This window comes from Colobus angolensis, unplaced genomic scaffold (genome assembly GCF_000951035.1).
Source record: "Colobus angolensis palliatus isolate OR3802 unplaced genomic scaffold, Cang.pa_1.0 Scaffold169, whole genome shotgun sequence".
NCBI classification, from domain to species: Eukaryota; Metazoa; Chordata; class Mammalia; order Primates; family Cercopithecidae; genus Colobus; species Colobus angolensis.
In genome coordinates, this window is record NW_012114810.1 from 1,569,816 (window position 1) to 1,581,223 (window position 11,408).

The 11,408-nt window shown below is 47.3% G+C and overlaps 1 protein-coding gene across 3 annotated transcripts in view; it reads left to right on the forward strand.

Annotated features, from left to right (window-relative positions):
- The window catches only part of PSMD4 (proteasome (prosome, macropain) 26S subunit, non-ATPase, 4), a 13,019-nt gene extending 2,468 nt beyond the window's left edge, over window positions 1-10,551 (forward strand). The window contains exons 2-11 of one of the 3 annotated variants that reach the window (XM_011937857.1): window positions 5,536-5,676; window positions 6,997-7,111; window positions 7,893-7,979; window positions 8,226-8,294; window positions 8,454-8,669; window positions 9,059-9,167; window positions 9,365-9,496; window positions 9,578-9,645; window positions 10,003-10,044; window positions 10,243-10,536. In XM_011937857.1, coding sequence (XP_011793247.1) covers window positions 5,536-5,676; window positions 6,997-7,111; window positions 7,893-7,979; window positions 8,226-8,294; window positions 8,454-8,669; window positions 9,059-9,167; window positions 9,365-9,496; window positions 9,578-9,645; window positions 10,003-10,044; window positions 10,243-10,413 — 1,150 coding nt within the window. In that variant the 3' untranslated portion in view covers window positions 10,414-10,536. Of the gene's footprint in view, window positions 1-5,535; window positions 5,677-6,996; window positions 7,112-7,892; window positions 7,980-8,225; window positions 8,295-8,453; window positions 8,670-9,058; window positions 9,177-9,364; window positions 9,497-9,577; window positions 9,646-10,002; window positions 10,045-10,242 lie in introns of all 3 variants that reach the window. The other 2 variants (XM_011937858.1, XM_011937860.1) reach the window with 2 other exon arrangements.
- The last annotated feature ends 857 nt before the right edge of the window (window positions 10,552-11,408 follow it).

Genomic DNA, 11,408 nt, shown 5'->3' on the forward strand with positions numbered 1-11,408 from the left:
GGATTACAGGCATACGCCACCACACCCAGCTAATTTTGTGTTTTTAGTAGAGACAGGGTTTCTCCATGTTGGTCAGGCTGGTCTCAAACTCCCGACCTCAGGTGATCCACCCGCCTCAGCCTCCCAAAGTGCTGGGATTACAGGCATGAGCTACTGTGCCCGGCCCATCTTCCAGGATTTTTATAGTTTTGAGTTTTACAGTAAGTCTTTAATTCATCTTCAGTTAATTTTTGTGTATTGTGTAAGAAAGGGGTCCATCTTCAATCTTCTGCATATGGCTTGCCAGTTATCCCAGCACCAGTTATTGAATAGGGACTCTTTCTCCTCACTGCTTTTGTCAGCTTTGTCCAAGAGCAGATGGTCATAGGTGTGCAGCCTTATTTCTAGACTCTCTATTCTGTCCCATTGGTTTCTGTGCCTGTCTTTGTACCAATACCATGTGGTTTTGGTTATTGTAGTCCTGTAGTAGTAGTTTGAAGTTGGGTAAAGTTGCCTCTAGCTTTGTTCTTTTAGCTTAGGATTGCCTTGACTTTTCCGGCTCTTTGTTGGTTCCATATGAATTTTCAAATAGTTTTTTCTAGTTCTTTGAAGAATGTCCTTGGTAGTTTGATAGGAGTAGCATTGAATCTGTAAATTGCTTTGGGCAGTATGGCTTATTTATTTATTTATAAGACAGAGTCTTGTTTTGTCGCCCAGGCTGGAGTGCAGTGGTGTGATCTCAGCTCACTGCAACCTCCGCCTCCCAGGTTCAAGTGATTATTGTGCCTTAGCCTTCCAAGTAGCTAGGATTCCAAGCACCTGCCACCATACCTGGCTTATTTTTTGTATTTTTAGCAAAGATGGGGTTTGGCCATGTTGGCCAGGCTGGTCTTGAGCTCCTGGCCTGAAGTGATCTGCCCACCTCAGCCTCCCAAAGTGCTTGAATTATAGGTGTGAGCCACCATGCCTGGCAGTATGGCCATTTTAATGATACTGATTCTTCCTATTCATGAGCGTGGGATGTTTTTCCACTTGTTTGTATCTTCTTTATTTGAGCAGTATTTTGTAATTCTCATTGTAGAGATCTTTTATCTCCCTGGTTAGTTGTATTCCTAGGTTTTTTTTTTGTATGTTTGTTTTGTTTTGTTTGTTTTTCTGAGATGGAGTCTCACTCTTGTTGCCCAGGCTGGAGTGCAGTGGTGCCATCTTGGCTCACTGCAACCTCCGCCTCCCGGGTTCAAGCGATTCTCCTGTCCCAGCCTCCCGAGTAGCTGGGATTACAGGCGCCTGCCACCATGCCCAGGTAATTTTTTTTCTGTGTTTTTAGTAGAGATGGGGTTTCATCATATTGGTCAGGCTGATCTCGAACACCTGACCTCAAGTGATCGCCCGCCTCAGCCTCTCAGAGTGCTGAGATTACAGGCGTGAGCCACCGCGTCCAGCCAAGATATTTTATTATTTTTGTGGCAGTATGCACATAGTTCTTTTTTTTTTTTTTTTTTTGAGATGGAGTCTCACTCTTGTTGCCCAGGCTGCAGTGCAATGGCGCGATCTTGGCTCACTGCAGCCTCCACCTCCCATGTTCAAGCGGGTCTCCTGCCTTACCCTCCCTAGTAGCTGGGATTACAGGCATGTGCCACCATGCCCCGCTAATTGTGTATTTTTAGTAGAGACAGGGTTTCTCCATGTTGGTCAGACTGGTCTCGAACTCCTGACCTGGTGATCCACCCTTCTCAGCCTTCCAAAGTGCTGGGGTTACAGGCGTGAGTCACCACTCCCGGCAGTATGCACATAGTTCTTGGCCCCATGTGGGGCATCATGGGGAACCTGCTGTTGATGTGACTGCCCTACACATGTGCCATTGTATTACCCTTTTTGAGTGTGCTTTTTTTTTTTTTTTTGGGAGACAGGGTCTCATTCTGTCACCTGGGGTGGAGTGCAGTGGTGTGATTTTGGCTCACTGCAACCTCGACCTCCTGGGCTCAATTGATCCTCCTGCCTCAGCCTCCTGAATAGCTGGGGCTATAGGCACACACCACCATGCCCAGCTAATTTTTGTATTTTTTGTAGAGAGAGGGTTTTGCCATATTGATCAGGCTGGTCTTGAATTCTTGGGCGGCTCAGGAGAGCCTCCCTCCTTGGCCTCCCTGAGTGCTGGGATTATAGGCATGAGCCATCACACTCAGCCTGTATTCTCTTTTAAAATAAAGGTTTTGGCGGTAATCCCAGCTACTTAGGAGGCTGAGGCAGGAGGAGGGGTTAAGCCCAGGAGTTTGAGGTTACAGTGAGCTGTTATTTCACCACTGCTCTCCAGCCTGGGTGACAGAGCAAGATCCTGTCTCAAAAAATATGTGAAATGGCCAGGTGCGGTGGCTCACATCTGTAATCCCAGCACTTTGACAGGCTGAGGCGGGCGGATCATCTGAGGTCAGGAGCTCAAAACCAACCTGGCCAACATGGTGAAACCCCGTCTCTACTGAAAATACAAAAATTAGCCGGTGTGGTGATGCATGCCTGTGGTCCCAGCTACTCGGGAGGCTGAAGTGGGAAGATCTATTGAACCTGAAAGGTTGAGGCTACAGTGAGCTATGACTGTGTTTGAACCTGTGCCTGCGCTTGAAACTGTGCCTCAACACTATCCTAGACAGGTTGAGTATTCCCTATCTGAAATGGCTAGGACCAGATGTGTTTCGGATTTTGGATTTTTGTCAGATTTTGGAATATTTACATTATACTTAACCAGGGGAGTATTCCTAATCTGGAGGTCTGAAGTGCTCCAGTGATAATTTCCTTTGAACATCATGTCAGCACTCAAAAACTTTCTGATTTGGGGCATTTTGGATCTCAGTAGTTTCTGATTAGGTGTACTCAACCTGTATTCCCTTTTCTATTAATACTTGTTTTTCAGTACCTTCTTAATTACCTCTCTTTACCATTTTTGATTTATTGCCAGACAAAGCATACTAAAGAAAAAAAATTGCCCCAAGCTCCAATTTTTCTTGCCAATAGAAATGAAATGTCTTGGCCAGGTGCTGTGGCTCACACCTGTAACCCCAGCACTTTGGGAGGCCAAGGCAGGCGGACTGCATGAGTCTAGGAGTTTGTGACTAGCCTGGGCAACAAAGTGAGCATCTCTGTAAAATGAAAAATAAATGAAATTTTTTTTTTTTGTAGAGACCGGGTCTCCCTGTGTTGTCCAGGCTGTTCTCCAACTCCTGGACTCAAGCGATTCTCCCTTCTCGGCCTCCCAAAGTGCTGGGATTACAGACGTGAGCCACCATGCCCAGCCTAAAAAATAGATAAAATTTTAAAAAGAAATGAAGGCCAGGTGCAGTGGCTCACACCTGTAATCCCAGTACTTTGGTAGGTTGACATAGGTGGATCATCTGAGGTCGGGAGTTCGAGACCAGCCTGACCAACATAGAGAAACCCTGCCTCTACTAAAAATACAAAATTAGCGGGGTGTGGTGGTGCATGCCTGTTATCCCAGCTACTTGGGAGGCTGAGGGAAGAGAATTGCTTGAACCTTGGAGGCGGAGGTTGCGGTGAGCCGAGATTGTGCCATTGCACTCCAGCCTGGGCAACAAGAGTGAAACTCTGTCTCAAAAAAGAAAGAAATGACGTATCTCATCTAGGGCACTGCTTCCGTCCGTTAGCACAGGTAGGACCTTAACTATTAGAGCTCTTAGGGACCTCAGAGGTCATCAATAATTGATCCTTATAGGAGCTTATATAACTGCATCACTTACCTGCCTTCTTTTGGTCTTTGAGAAACTCGAGATTATATTTCACATTATCTGGATCCTTTTAGATCATGAAAAGTTGCAGGGATCTAAGGTGAGACTTCAGATCCACAAAACCTCATTTTTACCATTCACTTCAGCTGTTGAAGCTGTTAAGCATTTAATGAGATGATTGGATTGTACTTTTCTGCACTCAGTGCTGCCAAGTGTGTTATTTTATAGACTTTTTTTTTTAAGGTAGTGGCCCGATCTCGGCTCAGTGCAACCTCCACCTCTCGGGTTCAAGTGATTCTTCTGCCTCAGTTACCCGAGTAGCTGGGATTACAGGCGCCCGCCACCACCCCTGGCTAATTTTTATATTTTTTAGTAGAGACAGAGTTTCACCATGTTTGCCAGTCTGGTCTCAAACTCCTGAGCTCAAGTGATCTCCCTGCCTGGGCCCCGCAAAGTGCTGGGATTACAGGTGTGAGCCACCACGCCTGGCCCTATTTTATAGATTTTTTTTTTTTGACGGAGTCTCACTTTGTTGGCTGGAGTGCAGTGGCGTGATCTCAACTCACGGCAACCTTGGCCTCCCAGGTTCAAGCAATTCTCCTGCCTCAGCCTCCTGAGTAGCTGGGACTACAAGTGTGTACCACCATGCCTCACTAATTATTGTATTTTTAGTAGAGACGGGGTTTCACGATGTTAGCCAACACTGGACTCTAACTCCTGACTTCAAGTGATATACCCGCCTCCACCTCCCAAAGTGCTGGGATTGCAGGCATAAGCCACCATGCCCAGCCTATTTTATATATATTTTTTTCTTTTTTTTTTTGAGACGAAGTTTTGCTTTTGTTGCCCAGGCTACAGTGCAATGGCATGATCACCGCAATCTCCACCTTCTGGGTTCAGGCGATTCTCCTGTCTCAGCTTCCCGAGTAGGTGGGATTACAGGCATGTGCCACCATGCCCAGCTAATTTTTAATTTTTAGTAGAGACAGGGTTTCTCCATGTTGGTCAGGCTGGTCTTGAACTCCTGATCTCAGGTGATCTGCCCGCCTCGGCCTCCCAAAGTGCTGGGATTACAGACGTGAGCCACCATGCCCAACTATAGATATTTTTAAGTTACCTTCTTCATTTCCTATATTTGGATTACTGCCATTTAATGGGAGGGTTAAATTATTTATCCATGACAAAGCTTAGTAGCACTTAAGTGCAGCTTATAAGAAGGTGCTGTGGTTCATCAGTAGATCACCACCTTTGGAGCTCATCAGAATCACTTTGTAAAGATTTAAAAATTTTTTCGGCTGGGCACAGGTGAAACAGGTGATTATCTGAAACACAGATAACAGGTGGCTCATACCTGTTATCCCAGCACTTGGGGAGGTAGAGGCAGGAGGATCACTTGAGCTCAGAAGTTCAAGACCAGCTTGGGCAACATATTTAGACCCCTGTCTCTACAAAACAATTTAAAAGGTAGCTGGGCATGGTGGCTCGCACCTATAATCCCAGCTACTTGGGAGGCTGAGGTGAGAGGATCACTTGAGCCCAGGAGGTGGACGCTGCAGTGAGCCATGAGTGCACCACTCTACTCTGCCTGAGTGACAGAGCAAGACTGTGCCTCAAAAAAAAAAATTCCTCATTGGTTATTCTGAGTCAATAAATGTGGGCTAAGGCTTGATCATCTGTATATTTAAAAAAGGAAAAAAAAGCTACAGGTGATTCTATGAAGACTGAGAGCTGCTGCTATAGGGGGCCCCTGGAACTGGAGAGAAGGTTTTGGAGAATTTCTACATTTCTTCTCTCTTGTCCTTCAACCCTAATCTGACAGTGTGGACAACAGTGAGTATATGCGGAATGGAGACTTCTTACCTACCCGGCTGCAGGCCCAGCAGGACGCTGTCAACATAGTTTGTCATTCAAAGACCCGCAGCAACCCTGAGAACAACGTGGGCCTTATCACACTGGCTAAGTATGAGGGACAGAGGAGGAGGGGACTCAGTAGGTGGGTGGTGGTTACATGCTACTCTTCTGTAGATTCCTTGAGGCTGCTTTTGCTCATCACCTTCCTAGATGGCCTTCTTCACTTTTTAGTGTAAATGTTAATAGCAACTTGTTTTTTGTATTAACCTGCTTGGTTTAATTTAATTTAATACAGTACAGAAGCTAAATCTCCTGGGGTGAAATTTCTGTTTCTTTTTATTGTTTGTTGGGCAGGGCTAGGGTAAGGGGTGAAATTTCATAATATATTTTAAAGTCAGTGAAAAGTGATTTTGGGCTGGGCGCAGTGGCTCACCCCTGTAATCCCAGGAGTTTGAGACCAGCCTGGGTAACAGGGCAAAACCCTCTCTCTACTAAAAATACAAAAATTAGCCAGGCGTGGTGGTGGGTACCTGTAATCCCAGCTACTCAGGAGCCTGAGGCAGGAGAATCGCTTGAACCCGGGAGGCGGAGGTTGCAGTGAGCCAAGATCATACCACTGCACACCAGCGTGGGCGACAGAATGAGACTGCATCTCAAAAAAAAAAAAGAGAAAAAAGAAATTTTTGGATCAGAGCCCCTAGGCATATATCACACATCGTTTTACCCTAAAAGTGTTTTGTTTTAGGAATTGATAATTCTTAAATGGGTAGCGTCCCACTCCAGTGTACATACTGTTAGCTGGGAAAATGGGTCTGGAGGTGGAGGAGACAGGAGAGATACAAAGTAGCATCGTTATTTTGGTGGATTCTCAGGGCCCTGTGAGCCTTTAAAAGGAGTTAGGGGAAAACATTTGGAAGTAGAGGGCAGGTTTCTTACAAAGCCAACCACTTAATTATTTCTGTGCTTGGTTTCCATTAAATACTAGATGTTTGATTAAGAAGAATAGAGGCTAAGCACAGTGGCTCACACCTGTAATCCCTGCATTCTGGGAGGCCAAGGCGGATGGATCACTTGAGGTCAGGAGTTCGAGACCAGCCTGGCCAACATGGCAAAACCCTGTCTCTACTAAAAATACAAAAATTAGCCGGGCATGGTGGTGCACATCTGTAATCCGAGCTATTCAGGAGACTGAGGCAGGAGAATCGCTTGAACCCAGGAGGCGGAGATTGCAGTGAGCCAAGATTGTGCCACTGCACTCCAGCCTAGGTGACAGAGCAAGACTTTGTCTCAAAAAATAAAAAAGAAGAATAGAGATTATAGTTAGAATAGAAATAGTGGTTATTATCCAGGTCTCTGAAGAAAACTCAGACACAGTTTAGAGGTACTTATGCTGACCTGAACTCACTGAAATGCTTTTCCTACATCCCAGTGACTGTGAAGTGCTGACCACACTCACCCCAGACACTGGCCGTATCCTGTCCAAGCTGCACACTGTCCAACCCAAGGGCAAGATCACCTTCTGCACTGGCATCCGCGTGGCCCATGTGAGTCCTACTGGGTTCCCTGGACTGTTTCTCCCTGCTCTGAGGTCCTGCCTCCATCATACTCATTTCTCCCCTGGATTCCTGAGCTAGGACCAGAGCAAGAGAAAGTTAACTTGGCATAGAAAGGATATGGGGGATGAGTCAAGGGTAGTTGAGGGTTATGAAGGGAAAAATCCCTAGAACTGAGAATTAAGGCTGGGTGTGGTAGCTCACGCTTGTAATCCCAGCAGTTTGGGAGGCCAAGGGAGGAGGATTGCTGAAGGCCAGCAGTTTAAGACCTGGGCACATAGCGAGACCATGTTTCTCTTTTTTTTTTTTTTAAAAAAAAAAAAAAAAAAGGGCTGGGCACGGTGGCTCACACCTGTAATCCCAGCACTTTGGGAGGGTCACCTGAGGTCAGGAGTTTGAGACCAGTCTGCCCAACGTGGTAAACTCCATCTTTACTAAAAATATAAAAATTAGCCAGTACTCGGGAGGCTGAGGCAGGATAATCGCTGGCACCCAGGAGGTGGAGGTTGCAGTGAGCCGAGATTGTGCCATTGCACTCCAGCCTGGGTGACAGAGCGAGACTCCATCTCAAAAAAAGAGAATTAACCTCCCTTCTTTATGCACAGAGTCATAGCAGAAAGGGAGGAATTGGGGGTGTTAAATCTTGTGTGAGCGTGATGGTAGATGGTATACTTGAGGTAGAAAGAAACTAAGAAAAACGGAACCGAGTGACAGAGGAAAGAGCTGAGTGATTTCTCTGATTGACTCTGAGAACTTCCTCTCCCTTTACAAGCTGGCTCTGAAGCACCGACAGGGCAAGAATCACAAGATGCGCATCATTGCCTTTGTGGGAAGCCCTGTGGAGGACAATGAGAAGGATGTGAGTCCAAGTGGCAGCTGGGGAATGTGGGCAGCCAGTGTTTGGGACTGAGGTCCTTCATCCCTCAGGAGAACCTGGCAGAGGCATCAGGCTCATCACTTTGGGGAAAGGTGAATGTGGAGAATTCAGTTTTTCTGTTGTAGGACCTTGGGGAGGTCAGTAGAGTTCTGTATGCTTTTATGCATCAGGTCCTTTCCCCCCGCGAGTATGGAACAGATCTCTTGATTTTTCTCCCCTTCTTCCCAGCTGGTGAAACTGGCTAAACGCCTCAAGAAGGAGAAAGTAAATGTTGACATTATCAATTTTGGGGAAGAGGTGAGTAGGGACTGATTGGAGGGCATTGACTTAATTTGGTTATAAACAGAATGGTCCTTAACCCTGAGGAGTGCGGGCACTGGAGCAGAGTAGTATGGAAATGGCAAAGAACAGGGAGCAAGGCCTGAAGGAGGGCGTCCTGTGTTCTTTCCTCACCAGGAGGTGAACACAGAAAAGCTGACAGCCTTTGTAAACACGTTGAATGGCAAAGATGGAACCGGTTCTCATCTGGTGACAGTGCCTCCTGGGCCCAGCTTGGCTGATGCTCTCATCAGTTCTCCGATTTTGGCTGGCGAAGGTGGTGCCATGCTGGGTCTTGGTGCCAGTGACTTTGAATTTGGAGTAGATCCCAGTGCTGATCCTGAGCTGGCCTTGGTGAGCAATGTTGACCCCAGGTAGAGCCCAAAGGCCCTTTTCTGTTCTTTGCTGGCACACACATCACAGAGCTTCTACTAGGCTGAACAGTCCTAGACACTCCCAGTAACTCATATTCCAAGACCTCTTTTTGCCCCCTCTTCCCTATACTTCTGTCTGATCTCTAGGAGCACCAATGTCAGACGCTTTCTTGTTCACTCCTCCTAATGAAAACCAAGGCTTCTCCCAAGTCCTTTTTAATCCCATACCACTGCTTATCCCTCCAGCTTCTCTGTGTGATAAACCAGAAGCTGCCCCTTTATGTTCCTTTCCTACACCCCAACTGACTTTCCCAGCTCCCTGTAGGAGTGAGGGCAGGGGAGCCCTGATTGTGCCCTGCTCTTCACCAGGCCCTTCGTGTATCTATGGAAGAGCAGCGGCAGCGGCAGGAGGAGGAGGCCCGGCGGGCAGCTGCAGCTTCTGCTGCTGAGGCTGGGATTGCTACGACTGGGACTGAAGGTGAAAGAGGTGGAATCTGAAGTCCTGGGACTGTGGGATGCTAAACATTGAAAGCTGGGTGTAGGCACTGCAGGGAGAGTGTAGAGGTCTGACAGAGTAGGCATATGTGGGAGGGCCGGGCTAGGGGAATGGCTTTGGAGGCTGGCCTGTGTGGATATGGCATCAATTCTACCCTGCTCCTCTTTTCCTTTTCCCAGACTCAGATGATGCCCTGCTGAAGATGACCATCAGCCAGCAAGAGTTTGGCCGCACTGGGCTTCCTGACCTAAGCAGTATGACTGAGGAAGAGCAGATTGCTTATGCCATGCAGATGTCCCTGCAGGGAGCAGGTGAGCCAGAGCCTGGGGGGTGCCTGGGCAGAAGGCTGGGATGAAGAAGTGTAACTGAACAGAGCGGCCTCTCTTCCTCAGAGTTTGGCCAGGCGGAACCAGCAGACATTGATGCCAGCTCAGCCATGGACACCTCTGAGCCAGCCAAGGTGAGACCCAAACCTGCCCCCCCCCCGTCAGGTTTAAAGTCTTTGAATTTAGATCCTCATCCTTCTGAGGCTGGGAGCATTTCTACCATAGCTAAGTCCTTTGAGGAGCAGAGGGAAACACATGGCTATGCCTTTCTTACATGTAAACCTTGCTAAGGTAGCAATGCTAGTGGGCAAAGTTGGAGAAATGTCCTCATGTTCTGTAATTTTCCTTCCTTGCTGGTGGGAGCAGCCTGGGCAGTTCTCTAGGATGTCTACCCAGGAGGGAGAAAAGAGGGTCTGGGAAAAAGAAAAAGGAGAACTGGGTGTCTTGAGAGCAGGAAACCTCAGTGTGATGGAATCTGTTTTTCTCCTCAGAGCTCAATTAACAGAGTTCTCAGCAGGCGCCTCCTCTATTTGGTCAGTAATAACTGTTTGCATTCATGCCATGTAAAGGATTTTGCTGATTTGTCCTTTCCTTACCTCGGCCAGAGGTGCCTGAATCCCCACACAGTCAGAAGGCAGGGGAGCTCCGGCAGCGGCACGCTCCTGTCCTTCACACCTGCTTACTCCCTGCTGCTCCACACCCTCCCCTGAGCTCACACTGCCTGTTTGCAGGAGGAGGATGATTACGATGTGATGCAGGACCCCGAGTTCCTTCAGAGTGTCCTAGAGAACCTCCCAGGTGTGGATCCCAACAATGAAGCCATTCGAAATGCTATGGGCTCCCTGGCCTCCCAGGCCACCAAGGACGGCAAGAAGGACAAGAAAGAGGAAGACAAGAAGTGAGACTGGAGAGAAAGGGTAGCTGAGCCTGCTCAGGGGACTGCATGGGAAGCACGGAATATAGGGTGTTAGATGTGTGTTATCTGTAACCATTACAGCCTAAATAAAGCTTGGCAACTTTTTTTCCTTTCTTGCTTCAAATAGTGATGGTTTTGAGTCTGAGAGAGGGTAGGAGCACCTGGCCTAAAGGAGAGCCTTCCTTGTTGAGTTCTCCATGTCTCTCTTTCCACCTGTCTGGGCCTCCTAATGTGCCGGGATTACAGGCCCAGGAGCCATGTTTCCATTTCTAATGAACAAAGACGTTGTTTAAACCACCTTCTTGACAATAACTTTTACTCTGCACTCTGACACAGCTGAACCCCAAGCGTGGAATGGTACTCAACCTTTTCAGTTTTTTCATGTGTACTTCTAAGGTTCAGCAAGTTTAGGTTATTTGGCCAAGGATATTTAGCTAATGACGAGGTAGAACCAGGATCAAAATCTAGACTTGTCTCAGACTTGTCTCACCAGTTGAGTCACCACCAAACAGTCGTTTCCCATTGCTCGCTGCCTTTAGTGACCCTGGTCAGCCCTGCAAGTCAGTTCCTTGTAGCAACTACTATACTTTCCTCTACTCCCCCATTACTCTCAACAGAAGCCTGACATCTTTACAGAGTCAAGGCCTTGAGGCAGAAAGCTCTGGCTCCCTCCCTCCTGCCAGCACCTCCCTGCATCATTATGCTGTCTCCCGAATATCTGCTGTCCTAAACACCCTGCTGGCGTTTTCCTCTCAGTGTACACACATCAAATCCACACTACAAGTAACCTTACCTTGAGACTTTATATCATACTGTTTAAATATTTCACAAGGAACATCTATTCCCTTTATAATTTTTTTTTTAAGTATTTTTTTTTTGGCTGGGTGTGGTGGCTCATGCCTGTAATCCCAGCACTTTGGGAGGCCAAGGTGGGCAGATCACAATGTCAGGAGTTCAAGACCAGTCTGACCAATATGGTGA